Source organism: Rhinoderma darwinii, chromosome 3 (assembly GCF_050947455.1).
Source record: "Rhinoderma darwinii isolate aRhiDar2 chromosome 3, aRhiDar2.hap1, whole genome shotgun sequence".
Classification (NCBI taxonomy): Eukaryota; Metazoa; Chordata; class Amphibia; order Anura; family Rhinodermatidae; genus Rhinoderma; species Rhinoderma darwinii.
Genome location: NC_134689.1, coordinates 206,920,784 through 206,946,120, shown reverse-complemented (window position 1 = coordinate 206,946,120; position 25,337 = coordinate 206,920,784). Strand labels below are relative to the sequence as shown.

Genomic DNA, 25,337 nt, shown 5'->3' with positions numbered 1-25,337 from the left:
AAATGTATAGGTACTATAAGGTAAATCATCTACAATCGCCAAACATTGTGTTCTGGTACGTAATGTGGAGTGAAATTTAAACAAAGTGGACAATATGTATGTTCCCATATGATTCAGGATAGATTCAGTTACTCACTGCTCTGTGGTGTAAAACACAGTTACCTTTTTTGGTGAAAACATCCATGGAATAATTTCCCAACATAGCAAATTTTCGAGGGATTTTTCCCAGCAGTTCAGTGATCAATGCTATGTGATCTGTGCTCGAAGAACATTGCCAGCAAAACAGAAACATACAACTTAATCAGTACATTTCACACATTTAGGAGTCAGGCCCGGCACAGACAGAATGAATCTGAATGCGGTCATATCACAGGTTCTGTAGAATCTGGATATGATGTTGCTGAAGCAGTAGACGAGCCTCCAATGATCTGCGGCTGAAGTCACTTACACAAACTTCAGAACAACCAAATTGTAAACCGGTCAGTCTGTAGTCTCAGAGTTCTAAGACATAATAAACATGTTCAATGTAGCTTATTAATCTGTTCAACAAATGAACAGCAGCAAGGATTTCATTCTGTCTGCATCACAGTGCCTTCTGTAAGGAAGAGGTACTACCTCTGCGATTGAAGAATTCCCGAGAATATTTTCCAGACAGAGCAAAGTGTCTTGGGATATTGCCTAGAAGCTCAATGATGTGTGCTATATGGTCTATGAAGGAGTAAGAAAAAAAAAAAAGAACAGAATGAAGAAAAGAAAAATAAAAGGGAAAGGAAACAGAATTAATTACAAAAGAAAATAAAACCTTAAAACCAATTATGTGGCAAACCCATGCAGATCAGCGACACCATTAGTAGTATATATGACTGGCATTCATGTTGCAGAATAAATCAACCAAGCAATAAAGCATGGGGATGAATAGGTTCATAGACAAGAAATAGAAAAGCCTCGCTTTGCCAGTTAGGAAAATTAGTCCTTCAATATTTTCTGTAGCCACCAGCCTTTAAACATGGTTTACAAACCGCAAATACAATTAGTAATATAAGATCAATCTTCTATAGGCGTGATTTGCTTATTCTAAAATCCATAATGGTCAGTTCTAGTCTTCACAGGTCTATCCACCACCTCACCAACCCATGTCCTTACAAAGAACGTTCTGCATTATGATTCAGCTTTGCTTCATGAGACTCTATAACCGCTTCTAACACCTTCGCTACATAAAATCTACTTTACTCTATCATTTCTACTTAGCGTGGTACTGAAATAAATCCAGCTTCTAGGGCACTGGCATCTTCGGTCAACCTGCATTGGCAATTTTTATTCAAACTCACAAAAATTGTATTAGCAAAACTCATTGTTCACAGAGGACCATGGAAAAGTCTTAGATACAGGTACACGACTGTCATTGTCTAAAAGGACGTCTTGCTTGTTTAGATTTCCCCATGCAGTCACTGACTGCCTAGGTAATGTCACAGCTCTGCGGAGGCCATGGCATCTGTTTTGACCTTATCAATGTGTTTGGGATCTTTGCCCTTCTGTAGAATGAATTGTGACAAGCGCTTGTCTGGTAGTATTACATTATATTTGAGAATGTCTGTGTATGTCTTAGCTTCCATTATTTGATCTACTATATGCATTTGCTGAAATGTCACAAACCCTTTAACCCCTCAGTGACCAACAAAACGCCTTTTCACGTTCGTTACTAAGGGGCCTTAGGCTAGGCTGACGCCTTTTCACGTGAGCCCAGTCTAAGTCCTGCACGGGTCTCTGCTGTCTGATGACAGCTGAGCTCCTGCTCCAACGCCCGCGATCGAAGTTTACTTAGATCGCGGCCGTTTAACCCGTTAAATGCAGCTGTCAATAGCGACCGCGGCATTTATCTTGTTTACAGAGGGAGTGAGCTCCCTCTGTCACCCATCGGCGGCCCGCAAATGCAATCGTGGGTCTCCGATGGGTTGTCATTGCAGCCGGGGGCTTGATAAAAGCCCCCAGGTCTGCCCTGGACATATGCCTGTTAGGACGCGCCGGAGGCACGTCCTAATAGATTGCCTGTCAGATTTACACTGACAGGCAATAATGCTCTGGTATACGAAGTATACCAAAGCAGCGATCTGAAGATCGCACAGTAAAGTCCCCTAGTGGGACTAATGAAAGAAGTAATAAATGTGAAATAAAGATTAATAATACAAATTACAGTAAAAAAATAAATAAAACCATTTTTTTCCATAAAAAGTGGTTTTATTTAGTAAAAGTGTAAAAAATAAATAAAAGTGCACATATGTGGTATCGCCGCGACCGTAATGACTCCATTAATAAAGTTAATATGTAATTTAAACCGCAAGGTGAACACCGTAAAAAATAAGTCCTCATACAGCTACGTAGACGAAAAAATAAAAAAGTTATAGCTCTTTGAATGCGACTATAGAAAAACGAATAAAATAGCTTGGTCATTAGGGCCTAAAATGGGCTGGTCACTAAGGGGTTAAGGTACTTTGGTCTTTGCTAAACAAATGGCTCCATGTAGAGCTCTCCAAGTCTTCTACAGATAAGAAGATTACACATCTTGACCAGTTAGCGCACTTGCTACGATTGTTCCCTGGTCTTGTGTTTTCGTGCTTATGAGTCTTTTTGCTTTTGCCTCTACCAGAGGAATTACTTTTGTTAGCAACTCTTCTATGAAGATTACTTCTGTACAGACATCCCTGGATTGTAAATGTGTGTATTCGGGTCCTAGTTGTTTCTGTAAGTTTAGAGCCGATAACGGAGCTGGAGTTGGGACATTGGTCTGGATGTATCTCATCTGCTTCGCGTGCGTGCGTGCGTGTGTGTGCGTGTGTGTGCGTGTGTGTGCGTGTGTGTGTGTGTGTGCGCCAATCAGACCGTGTTTGAAACGGATGTCAAATATTTTAATGGCCATGTCTGTTTACCTGCAAAATCATGCAGCAATTATTGAATACACCCCTTCATAGTTGCATGATTTTTCAGGTAAACAGCCTTTTTTATCCACAACGACGCACGGTCAAAAAAAAGCTATTGACAACCTCACCAAACAGAATGGCAATGCAACTGTGGGTAGCATTGCAGTCGTGTCAATGCTGCTCTGTGAGGCCTTGTCCTAAGGGTGTATTCACACGTGCTAATTCTGTGGTACTTTTGGCCTTGATTACCACAAAAAAAAATTGTGATTTCGCAAAACTGTGGCAGAAACGCAAGGTTTGGTGGAAATTTGGGTAAAATAAACTGCACAAAAGCATGCTATGCAGAGTTGTCATCTATGGCAATGTTATTATTACAATATTTGTGAGTGAAGGCAACAGCTTTATGCAAATTGACAGATTGATGAACCCTAAATAGACTACATATTCCTAATAAAAGACTGGCAAATCACACCTAGAAGCAAGCCATTTGCTGCTTACATCGCACTACATACTACTGCAGCTCAAGCAAAACCTTTCAAACCGATGCAGGTCTTACACAAGGATTTAATGCCGTCTGAGCGACACTATGAAATAATATGAGCGTGCTGAACAATTTCCATCCACTTCTCTCTTAATTATGAGAAGAAATAAACACATTTAAACAATGACATGAAAACATCCAGAACATGTGGCTTTTCTTTCTTTATATTCACAGTATAAGTGAAGACGTCTAGGGTCTGACAGCACCGAGTATCCTGTAAAATATGGCTTGATTATCTAATAGACTATGTGAATAATAAAATATTATTCAGAGTACAGGCGGCTATCTTGGTAAAGTTAAAATGAAAGTTGCAGCTACAATGTCTGTACATATGGCACCATTTGAAAATGTACATTCAATCATAGCGGCATATTTATTGTACATGTCAGATGAGTGACATTTACCGATCACGTGGAGGTTTTTGTGTACGCGTGATCAACTTTGATCACCGATAAAGCTGTATCATTATCGTTGATCTTTTCATGAATTTAGATCTGGCTAAACACTACGATCACTGAAAAAAAAACAACCTGTAACCATTATTGCAAAAGGGTGAAGTCCACTGCAATTCCGCAAAATAATAGACATGCTGTGGGTTTGAAAATCCACATCTCGCCCTGAATTCCACCGATCTTTTTAAATGCTATATCTGGATGGAGTTTTCAAGACCCCATTCACATGTATGAGCGGAAATGGCCCCCCAAAAAAATCTGCAATAGATATGCAACGTCTAAACATGGCCTTACGGTCAATACGGTTTACTGTGTTACGGTTTATCCCTAGTTCGGTCAACTTTTTGGTTTATGAAATTAGTAATTTCATAAACATCAAAGTAGTTTCCTCAATTTCTCTAAAAATATATTGGTCACCTCATTTCCATTTAGTTTGTAATGTATGTTATACTTAGAAATTACAGAGACCAGGACTGAGGCTGCCTGATTTTAATTTTTTTGCAACAAAAGTTAGTAAATATAATTTCTTGAAAGGATGATTATTTCCATCACCAAAGTAGGCAGAACTATGAAGATTAGTAGTTCCTCCCAATGAATGCAGTACGCACCTTCATCTCTAGAATAGTCCTCGCCGGAATGTGGTTCAAATAAATAATCTCCAGTTGCTAGTTCAAATGCCTAAATGGAGGAACAACCAAAAAAAAAACATGTAATAAAAGTACAGACCAAATGTATGAAACTAGTGATTTCTAGGATAAAATACATCTGGTATGAGTGGATAAAAAAAACAAAGCTGATTTCTAAACAAATGTGCGCCTTCCATAAAAAAGCTGACATTTTCTCCAACGACATCAGTTAAATTTACAATGTTTAAAACTAAACTTGTTAAAGTAAAAAAAATATATGTTAGATTTACAACAACATCTGTTCCTACTAATAATAATTCCTCATATATGAATAATTTCAATATCCGCATTTTAGTTGCTTTTTAAAATAAGTTATGTACTGACAGGCTACCACCGTTCTTACAAGAACATCACATTTAAAATCATAAATACAGTATACAAATGCTGGTCAATCCAGAAAGTAAACCTCGGATAACATATGTAAAGCTCAGGTCACCACCCACCTCGGTCACCTTATGGGTCAGGACTAGGCCTTAATCAAGATCTTTGACTGCAGAAAGGACCTGTTAGTGCTACTTGGTAAATTTGGTTTTAGAAGGTGCCATATAGGGCTCCTGGGGTAAAACATTCCATTATTTGTACTGTTCAATTTCAAAGGAGGTACACTACCCACTTTTGCCACCTCCTTTTTGTATGGGGCACTTGCCATCAAACTTAGACTGTCAGTCATATAAAGCATGTGTAGTCGAAGGCCCAAGAGAAGGGTGTTTTTGTAAGTTTAGAGACCCACTTAAAAAAGGTTGCCTTGTCGTGGCAAGTGGGCTCACATAATTTGCTCAAAATGTGAACTAAGAACCTCACATTTGTAAATATAGCAAATGTAGCAGTAATGCAAACTAATGTAAATATAGGATTTGGTGGTCAGTGTGCTGCTGGAATGTTTTTTGTTATATAAAGCACGTGCAGACAGTCCTTCAAGACCCCTTGTTATATTACTAAGTGGGAGAGATAAGATATAAAATTTGTTACTAGGTGCTTTCTATCAGGGCCTGGCCTGTACTAGAAGGTCATTCTCTGATCCGTCACCTGCTCCTACCCTTTAAAAAATTCGCTGTCACAGTGTGGCTAAAAAGTCATGTTCAAAGTTCTGGTTGCAGACAAACCTTGCCAGGGGGACCGGGTCTCAGATGTATGTAACTTTTGGTTCATTAGTATGAAGACTCTTGCTGACCCTATAATATTTTTTGTGACTTCTCTCACTTAGAAACCACATATGAGGTTTATGATCAGCCTTTTACAGGTCTCTACAAGCTGTCTATATATATATATATATATATATATATATATATATATATATATATATATATATAATATAATCCTTACAGCTATGGCCAGCTATAGACATACCAGTCAGAGCAAATCTTCAGAGTAGTCGACTACGCTATTCATGCCGTCAAAACGACGGTACCCCTGCACAACTGAGACAAACTGAAGCCGTTGGCACCAGATCCGTCACCATTGAAATCAATGGTGATGGAAACCTTTGGTTTCAGTTTGTGTCAGACAGGGTCCCGTTCCGACAGAATGCACCGACGGAACGTGACCCTAGCGCATATGTGAACGAAGTCTTAGATGGTTAGCAGAATCTAGAATCTACTAACATTTAACTCATGTGTACGGGCAGCTTAAAGGAATTATTAGAAGGAACATTAGAAGCAAAACTCTTACCATGCAAGCTGTACTCCAGATATCAGCAGGAGTGCTATACCCAGCCCCTATGAGAACTTCTATGGAGCGATACTGTCTGGTCTGTATGTCTTCAGTAAAGTGTTTGTGCTGCACAAAAAAAATATATTCATTTATAGATCAAAAGGTAATAAATGTGAATGCATACTCCTCACAGGCAAGAATAGTGACTTTACATACCACCCAACAAGCGTTTCCAAGATCTGCAATTTTAACCCTAATGTTGTCAGCATTTCTAGGATCCAGTGGGTTCACCAATAGATCTGCGGCACGCATTTTATCTGCAACATAAAATAAATAAAAAATTAAATACATACTAAAGAATCATAAAGAATTATTATTTTTTTTTTTAATATATACTATTAATCCTGATGAATGGCCATACTCTTCCACTGTACTATAAGTGGGCCAATTGCTTGACCTATTTATTCATCTATTAGGATCCCCCAATGTTCTATATGTCATGTAAACGGCTGAACACTACACTTAAATCCGAGAAAATTAAAAGGTAGATCTATAAATGTTGACATGTCAACATATGACACACTTTCCATTATTAGGCGGACAATAATAGTATTCTGAGCCAATTACTGTATCAACAAGTCCTGTGTTCACTAAATAAATCATAGCGCTTTTACCACCGGCGATACTAGCATATGAACTCCAGAAGTTCTGGCTGCTTGTCCTAGATGACAGCTTTGCTAGCATGCGTCAATGACTTCATGTTTAAACACCAATAATAACACCGCTCATCTGACAGCTATCTAAAGCTTATGACAGATTTAGGGTTAGATTGTGAGCCAGGGAACATAGGAGCATCCAGTCCACCTGACTGATTCGGCTTACAGCAGCGTTATGCAGCTTCAGTCAATGTGCATAGAAGCTGCAACCATAAAAAGCAAATGACATTTTTAATAAACCTATATTAGAAAAATTTTTAGGATGCTAAAACACATACATTGCATTAAAAAAAATTATCTTTAAACACTTTTTACATCTTAATAAATTTTATTATTTAAAAGTTTTTCAGTCTTTACAGTCCATAATAAATAAACATTTTTTCCATAAAAAATGGTTTTATATTGCAAACGAGTTTTAAAAACACACATTGCCACTATTGTAACGACTCGTATGATAAAGTTAGCATGTTATTTAAACCGCACGTTGAATGGCGCAAAGGAAAAAAAACATTGGAATTCCTTTTTTTTTTTATTCATTCCCCCCCCTCAAAAATAAATAAATATATATATATAAAAAGTTAAAACCAGTCATTTATATGAACCCCAAAATACTTCATATGACATACGCCTCCATATTTGGTATCGCCGCAATCGTACCACCCCATACAATAACGTTAACAGGTCATGAAGAGCACAGGATAAGTCCTCAGCACCACTCGTGCATTATACCATGCAAAAATGGCTTCGGGCGCCATCAACTCCCAGCAAACGTAGATCCAACAGAGTATTTGCCACTGCATGTGTTAGAGCAGGGGTCTCCAACACGCGGCCCACGTGTGGTCCCTGAGGCTGTCATCTGTGGCCCGCGGTGCACCGGTGCTCCCTTGGGAGAGAGCAGGCCGAAGGAGGACATCATGAAGGACCGCAGTACCTTTCTCGCGCTGCTGGATGTGTGAGCAATGGCCACACAGCCCCATGTAGATAGTGCAACCCCACCCATAGATTACACCCCACACCCCCTACCCTGTTGACAGCGCTACACACCCTCACTGTAGTTGGCTCCATTAGGGGCTCCCTCTAGGAGTGGAATCCCCAGCTAGAGGGCTGCCGGCGCTCAAGCCATGGATCCCTCAACTGGAGGAGCCTCTAAAGTCACTGTCCATATATGGACAGTGACTTCAGGGGCTCCTCTAGCAGAGGGCACTGTGGCATTATATATGGGGGGTGTGCCATCATCTACAGAGGGAATTGTGGCATTATATACAAGGTGTGTGCCACCATCTACAGAGGGCACTGTGGCACGATCTAAAAAGGGGCTGCCCAATCTTGAAATTCTTGTGTCCGCCAAATGCTGCCAGCTGAGCAGCCAGACTGCATTTAACGACACTTAAACTCGGAAACTGGATTGTTAAAATAAGCACGTAGAGTAAATGCGCAAATACCTAGCGGTATTAATCTAGTAATGTAGTATTGTTACAGTAATATATTAGTATTATAGTAATGTAGTATTGTTATAGTAGTTCAAATAACGAATTGATTAACAATAATTTTGTATTGTATCAAATTTGAAAGTAATGCAGCCCGCCAACTTACCCGGCCGAGTTTGAGACCCCTGTGTTAAAGTAAAACTTTATACTTTATTGCATTTAAATTCGCAGATACAGTAAGGGCGATGTTTCGGCCATACAATTACATATATGGCCGGACCGTCGCCTTGACTATCTGCAAATTGAAATGCAAAAAAGTTTTACTCCAACTTGTGCAGTGGAAAATGTTCTGTTAAAGGCAATAAGTTATTTAAGTCGAACGGTAAATGGCGTGAATTTAAAAAAAACGATGGTGGAATTGCTGGGGTTGTTGTTTTTTCAATTCACCCTCCCAAAAAAAAGTTAATAAAAGTTAATCAATAAGTTATATGTACCCCAAAATGGTGGCATTAAAAAATACAACTTGTTCCGTAAAAAACAAGCCCTCCTACAGCATCTTTGACGGTCAAAAAAAAAAAGAAGTTATGGCTCTCAGAATGTGGCAACACAAATATAAATTAGTTTCAAAGAGGTTTTACTGTGACAGTAAGCTGCATAAATGAATAAACCCCCTATAAACATAAAGATATATAAATGATCACCGCTAAAATTCATGGATAGATTACAAAATTATAATTTTCAAAACATATAGAACATAGAAACAGGGCATTAATATCCCTAAAATAAAGAAATTAGACAACTTTGCTCTAATCCAGTGTTGCAAAAACAGTACACTCTTGAGAAGTAACATACTAGTACAGTGAAACCTCTTGGAGATGTCCATTCAAAATTGCATTGAAAAGTGGTCTTCTCAAAAAAGATGCATAAATTCTATTGTAGAACAAAAAAAATCTGTCACAGGAAATCCGGTCTGGATAAGGGGGTGGTCTTCTCAAAGAGGTGGTCTTTTGGAGAGGTTTCACTGTGCTTAGTTAGTCCTCAGTTACTTTTAAGTGCTGCATTGACCCTGTTCATATATTCTTAGTGGTGCCTGCTGCCATTTTTGATATACAGTTACGTTTGGTTAGATGTTCCCAATTTTATCATGCAAGTTCTCCTACACAGTAGCCTGTTGCGGACAAGTGTAGGTATGACAGTTTTGATAGCAGCAGTGCTTGGTATCACATCAGCATATCAGATAGAACCAGGCCCGGACTAGTACTATCAAAACAGCCGTGGTATTATACGTAAGTCGCTCTAGCCCACAAAATAGAACCATAGGTCGCCGCCTCTCTCTCAGTCCCGATGTTGACCCCTCCATTACTCCATTCAAGGGGGTTGCATTATTTTTTGTCCCCAGCATGGAACTTTTCTAGTTCTTGTTCCCTAACTTTGCTTCCCTCTCATTCCTGGTTCCCCAGCACGGCTGCCCTCTCATTCCTAGTCCCACAGCACAGCTCCCCTCTCATTCTTAAACGGTACAGCATACCAGCACAGCTCCCTTAAAGGGTAACTAAACGTTCAAACTTCTGACACGTCATAGTGACATGTCAGAAGTTTTGATTGGTGGGGGTCCGAGCCCTGAGACCCCCACCAATCGCTAAAACGAAGTGGCAGAAGTGTGAGTGCTCAGCCGCTTTGTTTCTGTTCGGCTTATTCTGGAAATCAATGTATCGGAGTACAGGCTCAATAGAATGTCTACGAAACCGTACTCCGCTACATCGGCTTTCCGGAAAAAGCCGAACAGAAACGAAGTGGCTGAGTGCTCACATGAGAACTTCTGCCGCTTTGTTTTAGCAATTGGTGGGAGTCTCAGTGCTCGGACCCCACCAATCAAAACTTCTGACCGGTCGCTATAACATGTCAGAAGTAGGGTTGGGCGATTTTGGCTAAAAAAAAAATATGGCCGATTTTTTATTTGAATCTCGATTTTCTTATTACTGTTAAATAAGCTGAAAAAAAAATACCAAGAGATAATTTAATAAATTATTTTCTTTATAGAAATAACTTAACATATATTATAATAATAATAATTGTATGTAACTTCACAACTTTTAACCTCCGCAAATACTTTATCAGAAATACTCTTGGAAAAATGTCTATCTAATGGATTATAATCTCTGTTAACCTGTTCCCCAGCAGAGAACGAATCTATAATCAATGATGCACTGTGTGCACCAACATCCCTCTCTTAGACGGTCTACGACATTGCAGGAGAGCAGTGTAAAGTGCAGCAGGGCCAGGCAGATCGTGCTGAGCGGGCACTCTGGGGTGAGATTACATTATAGTGTCTGAAGTGTGAGCAGGATCCAGTGCAGTATCGGCCCCACCATGGCGCGTTAAATAAATGACGTTAAGGCCAGATTCACATGACCGTGATTGGACAGTGACAAACGGTCCATGTGTCAGCCGGATTTCCTAGCCCAAACAAGGTACATGTGAACGGGACTCCTGGCATCATAGTCATTTAGGCAGCAGACACACGACAGTGTAACAAAATGGCCATTAAAAACTGATCAATTGTCAGTTTTTCATGTCCATTTTGCATCAGTATCTCTATGAATGGATTTCCGGTGTCTGTTTTATTTATTTTTTGTCCCAATCCACTGAAAAACACCACAGCTCCCATGTAGATAGTGCCAGTGCCCACATATAGAGACAGTGCTCACATAGTGAGACCGTGCCACCCCCCATATAGTGGCACACAGCCTTGCAGATAGCACCCCTACCCCCCTTGTAGACCTCACACCCCCCCACCCCCCTTGTAGATCGCAGCAGCACCACCGCGACCCCCTCCTTGTAGATCGCAGCACCATTTGTAGATCGCACTCCCACCCCCCCCCTTGTAGATCGCAGCACCCCACCCCATTCTTCTTCTAGATAGCGGCCACAGTAGCTGCCACTAGGAACTGAATCCCCGGCTGGAAGTTGTTGACACTTTAACCAGGGATACAGATCCTAGTGCGAGATACAGTGGCGCTATCTACAAGAAGGGGGTGGTGGTGCGATCTACAAGGTGGGGGGGGGGTAGTATCTACAGGGCAGTGTGGAGATATATATATACACATACATTAGGAGTCACTGCTGTTCCGTATCGATTTGTCACTACAGAACAGCAGTTCCGTGGGGAAACAGAGACAGACAGGGCGTAGCTTGTTAGACGGGTCAGAGCTTCCTCCTGCAGCACGGTGCGACAACGCCACTAAAGAAACTATTCTGCTAAAAAATAGAATCGTCAGAGGCCTTGAGGGAGAATTAATCGAATTAACTTGATTTATCACCCAGCCCTAGACAGAAGCATGTTGAAAGTTTAGTTATCCTTTAACATTCTTGGTCTCCCGTAGGACTTCCTTCTCATTCCTTGTCTCTAGTATGGCTCCCCTCTCGTTCTTATACAGTACACAAGTATGACTTCCCTCTCATTCTAGCATTGCTGCCCTCATACACCAGTATGGCCCCACTGTTCGTATCCCCTCTTACTGCTAACCTTGACAATTCAGTGGCAGTCTGCAGGCTCCCTTGCTCAGCAATCGTACTGAAGCATTAGAGTGCACCCTCCCCTTCTCGAACAGCCTGCCTCTGTGGTGCTAGAAACGCTCCTCCTGCGCTCTCTGCCCCAATGATGCGGTGCTGGCAGCTTCTCTTCAATGATGTGCCATGCAATTCTCCCGGTCCGTTGATGTGGCACAGCACAGACCCACATCCAGATGACTCACAGTGCATGTGAGTTAAATTTGTGGTCTTCTCAAAAAGGTAAATAGGATGGTGTGAACCCGTGTTGCCAACGAATTTGGCATGAGGCTAAACTGGGGAGCGGCATTTAAGGATTAGCTACGTGTTCACCCTTTAACCTACGTACGGAGATGTGGACTTGACAGCAAGTAGCCCCAGGTCGCAAACCCCAGAGTACTCTCCGTTGGCAATGGTTGACGTGGATAGGCAAGGTACAATCACAGCAGTCAATATGCATGGTTCGGTATTAGCGTCATGGCAGGCAACATTCACTCATGGCAAACAAATCCAGATGTCACGGCTGGTGGCAGGAAAAACAGGTAAAAGGTCAGGGCAGGCGGCAGAAAGGGATGGTCAAGTTCAAGCAGGGTCAGTAACAGTCAATTCAATAGTAATCGCAGGAGAGCAGAACTAGCAAGGCAGACAAATAAATCGAATTGCTCAAAGAGCAATGGGTGAGGGTGCCTTAAGTACCCAGGAAAGCTAGGTGGCTGCCAGGGGATCTGAAGGGGAGCAGCGGCGGGAATGGCCAGCAGCATGGAGTGGAGGAGAGGCGCAGCGCCAGTCAGGGACCTGAAGATGCCGGGGACGGTTAAGTATATGGCAGTGGTAGCAGGCATTATAGACACACGTCTGGAGCACATGGTTTAACTAAATGTACATGCTGAACAGAACGAACAAAGTGGCTGACATTTCCTGCGGTATGATTTTTCAACAATTCGAGCTCATGCACACAAATGTGTTCAGTAATGGTGTTGTACGTATCGTGAAGAGGCAGCCCATAATGTCCTATGGAACCATACTGTACCTCCATATGCCATCTTTTTTCCAATGCTTCTAAGAATACTGAGGCACATTGAGGTGCATGGAGGCATCACATGGAGCCACACAGTAGACCCTTGAGGCACTGTTATATATTATACATCATATATGTAAACATATATTGAAATATTAGGCAGTGCACACATTGGATGTGTCACGTCTCGATATGGAGGTCATTCGTCACATACTACTTAATACCTAGGTAGAGGAAATACATGTGAACTCAACCCCTTCACCACTGGCTGTTCCTATGTCCGGCCAATTGTATCAAGCATGCAGCATTGAGGATGCTTCCAGTCCCTGGCTATGAAGTAATCTTAGCTCCATGTCGTCTTATGAGGCTACACCAGGTTCATCCACAGGACATGTCGAACACTGTATGGTCCCTCATTGGGTCAGAAATACAGTATCGATGAGCAGTGCCAAAAAGGGTTTAATAACGGATTTCAAGCATTTTGGATTACGGTCTGAAAATATTAAGCAAATTCTTGTTTGCAAAGCCAAACTTCTGCTTATTGAGTGATCGACCACGTTAGATACTTTCATGTGTTTGGCGTAGAAAATAATGATGGCCTTATCGGACATGACCAATCCAACACGCACATTACGGATGTTTTCCCGAACATTGTGTGAAATGATGTCCACTGATCTGTCAGTTCTATCTGGCATGGTGATGGAGTGTTGTAAAGCCCATAGAAGTTTATGGAGACAGCAATGGCAACCTCTCTATTTATTCTTGGCGTGCATGATGCAAATTAAGCCTTTATATATGGCTGTCTGAAAACGCTATAGAGAGCAACTTCTGCTCTGGAGCACTCTACATGGCCATATATCACATGGTTGCCCATTCATTAAAATAGGTAACATGTAATACTACATTTATGAAATGTATGGTATTCTGCATATTTCAGGAGCTGGACCCAGTACAATAAGTTGATCGCTAGGCCAGCTTTATTCTGAAAGGTGGTTGTCTAGTTGAGACAACCCCTCTGTCTGCCTGCTCAGTATAAAGTACTCGATTCCTTATGAATTTGATCAGATAATAAATATTTGTGTGAAGGTTGATCAACAAAATGTGATCTAAAATTGCCCAACATGATCACTGTGTGGCTAGTTTTAATTAAGGGCATTGGAAGCTACATAGGACAAGAAACTTACTTTTTGGCATATCTCCAGTACTTGATGCGGAAACCGTCCTGCTTCTGTCTTGGCAAGGGCTCCTTTCATCCCGCTCTATAACAGTAGAATCATCAGAAGCTGCCAAACCAGATTCTACAGACTCTAAAGGATCCGAAAACATTGCTGCTGAAAAACCGGAGAACCGTAACTCCGTATTCTTATGTTGTCCATTTGGCAATTCACTGTTATACTGTTCATAAGAGCTACTGTATGTATAATCACTTTCAGCATTTGACTCATCTAGGTTAAAGTCATCTGGATTTGCACCGTCTTCCTCTTCCTCATCTTCATCATCTAATTGCTGTTCGAGTGAGAATGGACCATTTTCCAAATGGCCATTTGTTTTTGGAGACTCTATCCATGTTGGATCATTGTTAACTAGTTCTGGCTCTACATCATCATCATCATCGTCGTCGTCGTCATCATCATCTTTTTCAACAATTTCCTTTTCGGTATCTTCTTTCTCATCATGATCTTCCCCTTCTGAAGAAACATTACCTGCTAAAACTGTAAAAATAAATACATTTAAAAGAAACTTCTTGGGCTCTGTTCACATTATACACACACGCACACATATATATTATTTCAATAGCAATACACAAATATTTTCACAAATAAGACCAAAAAATGTCTTCGCTCAAAAAAAGAAAAATCATATACCACGCTGACCAGATATAGTCCACAAATTGGCAATCTTTATGAATCCATACATTTTGACAAACTATCCCCCTACAAATATATACAAAAAGTTAAAAAATATAATTAAAAACAACCTCAGGTGAAGACCACACAGCCACAGTGACATGTCCCAGTATATGTAATAGTGGCTCATAAGACTAGGCTCAACGTCTTAAACAAGATCCTATGGTTAAGGAGACATATATATATATATACATACATATATATATACACACACACACATACATATGTACACATATATACATATACACACATACATATGTACACATATACACACATACATATGTACACATATATATATATATATATATATATATATATAGTGATCTGTCCTTGTATACTGAATGTCCAAATGAAGAGAAAGTCAACCTAATTCATTTTAAAACCTAATCACTATACTGGTATTTCCTTCTTAAAGATGACGTCTTCACAACCGTGGATTGGGGACGTGTACACGGGGCTACGTCCGTTGGTATAGATGACTCGTGCTACGTCCTTTGGCTTTGTTATCTTGTTGTCTTGGCGACCACGGATCACATGCTGGTGTTGACCCAATGGGTGGGTTAGCTAGAGGCATGCGCGGATTGACTTTTAGAAAGCCGACGGCTGAAGATCTGTAATGCATATGAGTCCAACTATAATGATTCCTCTTTCTAGATTGGCGAGTGCCAGCTGTTCCTGTTTTTAATAACTACACTGTTTATACCTAATTAACTTTTAACACTTGTGTTTGTACGACGTGGATGTTATATTTACTATATGAATTAATACCTCATACCATGTCTTATATTAATATCACTGATGTTTATGTCACTCGTCACTTTATATGGTTTGATGTTAACAAAACCTTGAACTATTGTATAATTATGTACTGATTGCTTGGGCTTTGCCCTCTTTATATACCTATGTATTCTTAACACACATTGCTTGAAAATGCCTTCATAGAGAAGGTGAAATGTTGTAGTGGATGTTGGATAAATATATACATACACACATATATACATACATACACACATATATACACACGCACACATCTATATCTATCTATCTATCTATCTATCTATCTATCTATCTATCTATCTATCTATCTATCTATCTATCTATCTATCCATCTCCTTACAAGGATAAATCAATCACCTGTGGCTGGCATTGTGCCAGTTGGAAAGTCCACCTAAGGAGACACCTCGACACGTGTTTCGCAACTTTCGGCAGGAGTTCTGTTCACATTAATGCCATGGCTTCCATTTTCAACAGAAGTCATGATAATGTGACAAATCTGTTGTCTGAGTTCCAATATTTTTGATGCCATGAATAAAGGTGCAGGCTGCTCTATTTTTGCAGTAAAAAAAAAAAGACTTCCCAGAACACCCGACCAGCGTGATCAGAGTCTTACATCTTTTCTTAATTCTCGAATATAATTAACATTTCTATGGGCTCAGACATATCCATTAAGATTTAAAACAGAAGTATTCAAACAAAAAAAATTATACACTAAATGCTATATAATTGCAAGATTGATATACCTAAACTCAGATTTTTTATAGCTTTTCTTGAATGTAAATACCCTTCCCCTAGCAACATGCTTGCTGCTTTTTATGTATTCTTCATTACTATACATGCAGACTGTCTACTCAGTATTGTTTTAACTTTTCCTCAATATCTTTACAATACTATGTGAATAACAGCTCCACCTTTTTTATTTTGCCTCTGGCTGGTGGCAGAAACATTCCCCTACTTCTCCAACTTTAATTAAAGGGGTATTCCCATCTTACACATTTATGGCATATCCACAGGGCACCTCTAAGATCCTAAGCTATTGGGAGAATAGTTACTCTAGCTCAGCGATTCAAAGTGGCTGCTTTCCCCATTGAAAATAATGGAGGTGGAAGCGCTCGTGCATGGCTTTGTCCATTTAAATCTATGGAAGTTATGTGAAGAGCTGGACCCCTGTTCTCCAATAGGTGAGGTTGCAAGAGGTGGGAATAAAAAACTTGGGAAGGCATATCAAGCATGCCATAAAGAGGTGTTAACAACATTTCAGCCAAACCAAAGGCATCAAAGATCCCTGCTTCTCTGGTAGATCGCAACTGTTAAAGACTGTTTTCAGACGCTTCTGAAAATGACTGAAAAGGAAACGGACCAATAGGCAAGTAATCGCAAAAACAAACAAACCAAGAGAGATCTGCCTAGGTAACGATCCAACAATGTTTTATATTTAGGGATCTCATCTCCGCCAATCATCTGAACGAATGGGTCAGAGCTCTCCAGCGAGCGCTGCAACCCCTTCCTCCAGGCAGCTTCTCCATATGTGCAGACACTGCCAAATGTAAAGATGAGCTGCTGTGCCAGCATAAACAATGAAGGGGCCATTCTGATAATAGGTGAGGGTCCCGTTTCTTAATTAAAACCGTTTATTCTCCTTTCACAACTATAAATAGCAATAGTTTTGTTACCTATTTGGTTCAAACTCGTGAAAGGAAAATCTGCCTGGTTAAGCATTGATACTAAATCCTAATGTCGGTAAAATGCTTATTGGTGGATTTTTTCCTTTTCAGTAATAACGTGCAGGTAGTGAGAAAGAAGCCATGCCCCCATACGCACCGTATTCATTTACCAGCTCCTCATCGGCAGCATCATCCAGACAAACAGACTTCAACTTGGCTTCTGGCTGACTTTCAGCATCCTGTTCATTTTCTTCTGTCTTTTTCTTTTCTGCCTCCCTCTCCAGCTCTTCAATTTCCTGAAGGCGCTTTTCAAGTAGCTCTGCTTGACGCTTTTGCTTTTTTTTAAGTTTTTTCTTTTTATTTTTGGAAATCTTACCAACCTATGAAGGCAAAACGAAGTGTTAATTTAAAAAAAAACAAAAAAAAAACAAAAAAACACAAAAACGTTTAACCTCAAATACAAGTCTTGCCACTAAACAAAATAGGAAGCATAAATAAGGGTCAACCCTCTAGTCATCAACATTAAACTCACCTGTATTTGATGTGGCGTTCATTTGCCGGTTTTCAATAAGACCACATATAATGTAAGATTGCCATATACCGGTAGCTTTTAAACAATAGCTATTAAAGGGGTTTTCCAGTTTGAAAAACCTCTTTGTGATAGAAGAGGTTTTCATCTTGTTCATCAGCCGATTGTATAGTTTTAAAAGCCGTAGAGATTATCGTTGTCGGCAGTACATCTTCCTGTGTAAACAGGGAGACACGCTGCCGACATGATAGAAATGTATGGGGGTGAGCGAACGTAGTAAAGAGCGCCCGTCCCTATACTAGCTTCTTGTGAAAGGAGGAAATGAGCGCCGATCAACGAGCCGTCTCGTTGATCGGCGCTAGTTTACACGGCCCGTCGTTGGGCCGTGTAAGACCACCCTAACTGCCCTACAGCAACACCATAGGAGAAATTAAGCATTACACAGTTCCTTTTGAGAACAATGGTTTGTTTGTGTAATGCAGTTTCCCAACCTTTTCGGACTCGAGGCACCCCTGGAAAAAAAACATTTCTCAGGGCACCCGTACCAAAAACTGTTTAGAGAAAGACCAAAAACTGCTAAAAACAAGCACTACACTTTTTTTTGTAAGGCAGAAAAAAATCTGCCTCAAAGTTCCTTCAGGAATTTTGAATTGACAGCGTTATTTGACTTTATTTTTTTGCGTTTTTTTTGTCTGCGTTTTTTAAGCCGTTGAAGCTAATGCAAAAGACGCAGGCAAAAAAAAGCACTCCAAATGAGCACCGCAGGTTTTTTCTGCCTCCTATTAATTTCAATTGGAGGTCAGAGGTGGAAACCCCTTGAATGCCGTCAGCCTGCAACTCACAGATGCCACCTTGTAGGTAGCGCCACAGCGCCCCCTTGTAGGTAGCGCCACAGCGCCTCCTTGTAGCCAGCGCCACCTTGTAGCCAGCGCCACAGCGCCCCCTTGTAGCCAGCGCCCCCTTGTAGCTAGCGCCACAGCGCCCCCTTGTAGCTAGCGCCACAGCGCCCCCTTGTAGCTAGCACCACAGCGCCCCCTTGTAGCTAGCGCCACAGCGCCCCCTTGTAGCTAGCGCCACCTTGTAGCTAGCGCCACAGCGCCCCCTTGTAGCTAGCGCCACAGCGCCCCCTTGTAACTAGCGCCACAGCGCCCCCTTGTAACTAGCGCCACAGCGCCCCCTTGTAGCTAGCGCCACAGCGCCCCCTTGTAGCTAGCGCCACAGCGCCCCCTTGTAGCTAGCGCCACAGCGCCCCCTTGTAGGTAGTGCCACACAGCCCCCTTGTAGGTAGCGCCCATCCACCTCTGTAGATGGCACCCCCATACCCCTCTTGTCATACATAGCGCCACTGTAGCTCCCTGAAGGAGCGGAATCCCCCTGTTGCCAGGGATTCAGCTACTGGACAGAGCGCTTGATGTCTCTGTCCATACATGGACAGTGACGTCAGGGCCAACTCCTGAAGCGGAATCCCCGGGGATTCCACTCCAGAAGAAGCCCTTGACGTCTCTGTCCATTTATAAATTGTACGTCAGGGGCTTCTCCTGGAGCAGAATCACCGGCCACCACGCCGGCTCAAGGCTCCTGTGTTGAGCTGAAACGTCGTGTTTTGTATGGACCAATAAAGCACCTATTTCTATTTTGCTTATACCTTGGAGTGCTGCCTGATTTTTGGATTCTACTACAGCAGGTCTGTTAGCCCTGACCTGGGCAGGTCGGCATCCATCCATGATTCACAAGGCTGTGCGGCTGACATTGTATTTGGATTTTTACATATATATATATACATACACACACAAATGACAATACACTGTAGTAAAATTAACTAATTAACTAACAAATAAGTAAAAATAGAAAAAAAAGGTAATAAAATATATACAGAAATGATACATTTCCAATGTTAATCAAAAGGTGGACCTTCACTTTAAAGGGAACCGGTCATCCACATTATGCGGTCCTTGGTCATGTGCTAGTTGCGAATCCTTTTTTTGAGAACTTACATTCAGAGCCCCAACAGCGCCTTTCATGAGATGTTTCTAGCTCCATCCCCTTTCCGCTGATTGACAGATGGCTCCCAATTACTGTGCATATGGAGACATCTTCAATCGGCAGAGATTAGTCTGAGCTAGCAGAAAGTGGGCAGTAGCTCCTGAATACGACACGCATCACTGGTGGCGCTGCATGGGCTCTGAATGGAAGTTCCCAGAAAAGGGTTCACATTAGCACATAAATTATGGACGTCAGCGAAAACAGAAAACAGTGTCTGTCACTGCATTATGCTGCCTTCAGTGATGACAGCATAATATGGATGACAGGTTCAATTTAAGAACTAATACAATTAAAGTACAACTAGCAGGTCAAGAGTACAGACCTTATTTGTTTCTACTGATGCATTATACTACTCACACATTCATTACAATAATGATATTTCCAAGTACTTACTGGTTTCTGTTGTGGAGCAGTGCTCACTAAAAGAGAAAAAAAACGACCATAAAAACATCAACAAAATCTTAAATATCAACACAGAGCACATATAAATACACGGTCATGACTGAGCAATTATATGCTTATACTATTTAACTACATACTATACTTTCATTGGTCACATAGTTCATAATTAACACAAAGCCATAAAAACTAAGAAAAAAAAAGGGCAGTTGGAGATGGAAATGGAATGCTAAGAAACATTCACCACGAGACTAGCCACAACCTAATAACATTTATGCCATATATTATGTACTAAAAGAGGACAAGATTTAATGTACAACATGTTAAAGAGGACCTGTCAGCTCTCCTGACATCTGTGTTGGTAAATACTTGGAATCCCCATAGAATAAGGCACTGTTCACAAAGAGTTTTGTTTTTTTAAACGTTTTTTTGACGCGGAAACAGTTTCGGAAAACGTTCCAAAAAACGGACGAAAATGCCTCCCATTTATTTTAATGAGAGGCGGAGGCTTTTTTTCCCGCGAGTGGAAAAACCGTCTTGCGGGAAAAAGAAGCGACATGCCCTATCTTTGGGCATTTACGTCTCTGACCTCCCATTGATATCAATAGGAGGTGTCCAGGCAGACTAAAAATAAACTCAGTGTGAACAGGGCCTAACAGTTCTGGAGCATATTTTCTTAGAACTCTGCCCTTACTTTGTTGTTCCCCCTAGAATTTTATGAATAAATTGACAACTGGGTGTTACCAGTTGGGGGGAGTGTCCCTACACAGTTTGACATTGTCCAGTCAGTGCTTGACGGTAGGGAGATGCCCCTTTACAAGGGGAATTGTAACACCCAGTTGTCAATTTAGTCAAATTTCCAGGAGTAATAAGAAAGGAATGACAGAGTGCAGAGTTCTAAGGAAAGATGCTCCAGAATTATTATATTATGGGTATTACAATTATTTCCTAAAACAGACAAGTCAGGAGAGCCGACAGGTCCTCTTTAAATATTCAAGTTTGACGCATTTTTACTATTGAATACTATTGCTATTACCTGCTGAACCGGATGGAGGCGGTGCACCAGCTTTCTGCCATTCTGTGGCTTCCGCTGCCATTCTACGCACATAAGAATCGTCAACACACATCAAGATATTTTCTGGTTTTATATCTGTGTGGATGATTTTACATTTGCTATGCAGATAGTCCAAGCCCTGAAGAACCTACAAAACAAAAAGGCAACAAGTGATTTATTTGGAAAAAATCTATATTTAGATCAATTCTGTAGAGTTTACTTGCGCACAGGTGTATTCAGCACTTGTAAAAAGCCTATTTGATGATATCGGAAAACATTAACAAGTCATATTCATTATAAGAGCAGTACGCAATGATCACATATCATTATGGTGTGCCCATATATCACACAAGCATCTTACTGCGAAAATTATATCCATTTTGTATGCTTAGAGATCAGTAAATGTAGAACATCCATGCAGGCTGCTATGTGGATAAGTATGTGTCAGAAAAATAAACCATGGCCTTAAAGAAAATAACAACACTTATTTATATATGTATGCCCCGCTACAACTGCTAGACAGGAGGGTCACTATCACAGTCTTGGCAGCATGTTAATTGTATTTGCGTAATCACTGCTTTTTTGTTGTGCGTCTCCCCCATTGAATTCAATGGGAAGGTAAAACCCGCAACAAATAGCCAATGTTGCGATTTTTGTGGCAAAAACGCAAGTCAGAAAAAAAAAAAATCTTATACTTAACCAGAATGTATGCTTCTTCGTCCAGGCTGGCCCCCCTAGGATGACGTTTCATCCCATGTGACCACTGCAGCAAATCACAGGCTGCAGTGGTCCAGTGGGGGGAAAAGTAATCCCGGGGGGCCGAGTTGCAGAATGGCAGTGGGATACGTCGCCATGGCTACGGAAGTATGAAACTTTTCTTTTAACGTGCAATTTTACGCAGTGGACATTCCGGCTGAAAAACTGCACCACCGCTGTGTGCTTTTACGAAGTATATCCGCCCTGTGTGAACATACCCCTATTTGTCATTATGTTTAAAACTCAAGAAAAACTGATTAAACATAACAAAATTGAAGAAATAATTAGAATAAAATTGCAACAGTGCAGGGCAGCAGTTTGGAAATCAAATAAAGTGAGCAAAGAGGCTATTATGATGGGCCCAGGCGCTGTTGCAGGCTGTTTTAAACGGCTCCTCAATTCTGCTCACAGCACCAGCTGGCAAGAAGGAGAAATTATGACTTAGCTGTGTAGACACTTGGAAACCCCCCCCCCCCCCCCACATGTAGAATATTGTCATACCGTGATCAGAATTTTCACATTACTTCTGTGCGCCATTTAGTCACTGTGTGGCCCAGGTCACATGTACTCTGCATTAAAGCGGCATACTGGCAAAAAGATATACTGCTTTAGGGTATGTTCACGCGCTGTGTTTTCAGACGTATTTCGGGGGCATAAATGCTCCAAAATACGCCTGAAAAAACGTTAGCTAAACGCCTACAAACATCTGCCCATGGAATTCAATGGGAAAAGCGGCGTTTCATTCATTAAGCCACCGTTTCAAAAAACACCCCGTAAAAAAAGAAGGAGCAGGTCACTTCTAGAGCCGTTTTTGGAGCGGTTTTTCATTGGGTCACTAGGAAAATAGCTCCAAAAACTTCTAGAAAAAAAACACCTCAAAAAACATTTTCAGCTTCAAAAGCGGCTGAAAAATCAAAGGCTGTTTTCTTTGAAATTCACTCCGTAATTTTCAGCCATTTTTGACAGTGTGAACATACCCTCACAGTGAATAGCATACCAGAGATTGAAGCAAACCCTCTTAAATGGAGTTTCAAATGGTGATTCTTCTGATTTATGCCCTGTTCACATCTGCATCAAAGCCTCTGTTGCAGATTATCATATTTTACTTTATACCTCCCGTCAAAACGATGGACACAACAACAGATCCCAACAGACCCCATTATAAGTTAATACGGTTCGTCAGGCGGCGGTGATATCCGTGGTACGACTGATTCGTCGCTTCGTCTTACAAGGAATCCATGATACAAATGTGAACAAAGCCTAAGCAGCCTCCAATTTGTGAAATTGGGTCTTGCACGAATGCAAATCAGCCGTGAAAAACTGAATAAGCCCTAGGAGACTTGAACCAGCAATTGTTGGATCGTTGCAAGATATACTGCAATACTAATGTATTGCAATATATCGTGATTTTTTTCAGGATTCTATTAAGCCATGCCTCTGGCAGGACTTTATAGGAGAAAAAGGATGGCACGCCCTCTTTCTAACAGCTAAGATACCAACAACTGCTTAATATGGAGCCCGCTCCGTACTGCACCTTGCTGGCTATGACATAAGTGTACGTCAAACGTTGGGAAGGGGTTAAAGAACAGGGTGGATTTACAAAGAAATAACAGATTTTCTGTACAGGCTATATATCTTCTATATGTGATATGCAAATATCTGTCTCACAAAGAAATGTCTAAATGTACAGCCAGAGCTAAATATTTATCAGAGAACACCACTTTTTCTTAGGCCTCATGCACACTTCCATCACCGTTTTCACGGATCCATGTATCTGTGATTGGATCAGTGTGCTTCCCGTGTGTACTCCGTGTTTCAGTTTCCGAGAGGAAACTATTCCCATTCACACTATGTACACGATATTGTGAGCGCCGCACATGGTATTCACTGTCCAGCAGTAGTCACTGTCCAGGGTGCTGAAAGAGTTACTGCCAATTAGTGCAACCCCTTCTCTATATACAGCACAGATCGTAAACTCTTTCAGCACACTGGGCAGTGACTACCGCTGGACAGTGAGTACCATGCGCGGCGCTCACAATATAGGTTAATGTTTCATTAAAAAAAAAAAACGGCAACAAAAAAAAAAAGTTACTACTTACCCAGAACTCCCTGCTTTTTCCTCCAGTCCGGCCTCCTGAGATGACGTTTCAGACCATGTCTCCGCTGCAGCCAATCACAGGCTGCAGCAGTCACATGGACCGCTGCGTCATCCAGAGAGGTCGGACTGGATGTCAAAAGGCTACGCGTCACCAAGACAACGGCCAGGGAACGTATGAACTTATTTTTCTGTCTATCGCTGCGTTCCAGCACTGATCAGCAGCCTCTTTTCTCGATCAGTGCTGGATAGAAAGAAGGGGCTGTCGATTAGTGCAGTACAATATCTTTCTCTATGTGTGCCTCTGCCTGTCCGGCCGTTGCTAGGCAACGGCTCATTCACACAGATGCCTTCCGTGTGCCTTCAGTTTTTTGACGGCCCCTTTGACTTGTATGGGCCATACGGTCACGGAATCTCGGACAAAAGTAGGACATGCTCTACTTTTATCGGAACGGAACAACAGGACCGTCAAAAAAAACCTGGAGTGTGCATGGCCCCATTGAAATGAATAGGTCAGGGTGCTAGCCATCAAAAAAACAGCCAGCACCCTGAAGGAAAAAACGGAAGTGGGCATGGGGCCTTACATAATGGCATAAAGAAACAAATATTTAATTTGGAAATAGCAAGGTATTTATTTTGCAAAAAGGAAAGAAAAGTATAAAGTATAAATTACCTGATGTATAATACTTTTCACACAGCGAATGGGAAGACCCTGATAGTTGGACTTGATGATCCATTTTAATAAGTGATGACCAAGAACTTCGAACACCATACAGACATCTGATAGTATATTAAAGTTAAATATTATAGAATTTAAGATGCTCAAAAAAATGTGCCTGCAATTTAAACAGGTATTTTGTCTCCAGAATTCTTCAGTGCATTGGCTTTTTAAGAGAAAAGTTAAAGCGTACATAACTTTTTAGAATAAGCCATCATTTGTGTGGACATGAGGAATGACACGATTTATAGCCATTGTATGACTTGTGTCTTTTTAGCAGTTTTCCCCCCTGCAGGCCCGCTCTCTAATTCTGCTTTCTATGAGCTAGTGGGCGGAATGTAACGGCTATCATGTTTACTATACATTGCAACACCGCGGAGAATCCCGCTAACATATACACACACACACATACATATATATATATATATATATATATATATA

At 41.1% G+C, this 25,337-nt stretch overlaps 1 protein-coding gene across 5 annotated transcripts in view; it reads right to left on the bottom strand.

Moving 5' to 3' along the window:
* The window catches only part of SRPK2 (SRSF protein kinase 2), a 159,138-nt gene that overhangs the window by 3,881 nt on the left and 129,920 nt on the right, over positions 1-25,337 (bottom strand). For 3 of the 5 annotated variants that reach the window (XM_075857290.1, XM_075857292.1, XM_075857293.1), the window contains 9 exons: positions 24,852-24,958; positions 21,310-21,475; positions 20,268-20,293; positions 17,460-17,682; positions 14,139-14,666; positions 6,461-6,561; positions 6,263-6,370; positions 4,517-4,586; positions 616-708 (listed from right to left, as the gene is read on the bottom strand). In XM_075857290.1, the coding sequence (XP_075713405.1) occupies positions 616-708; positions 4,517-4,586; positions 6,263-6,370; positions 6,461-6,561; positions 14,139-14,666; positions 17,460-17,682; positions 20,268-20,293; positions 21,310-21,475; positions 24,852-24,958 (1,422 nt within the window). Of the gene's footprint in view, positions 1-162; positions 256-615; positions 709-4,516; positions 4,587-6,262; positions 6,371-6,460; positions 6,562-14,138; positions 14,667-17,459; positions 17,683-20,267; positions 20,294-21,309; positions 21,476-24,851; positions 24,959-25,337 lie in introns of all 5 variants that reach the window. The other 2 variants (XM_075857294.1, XM_075857291.1) reach the window with 2 other exon arrangements.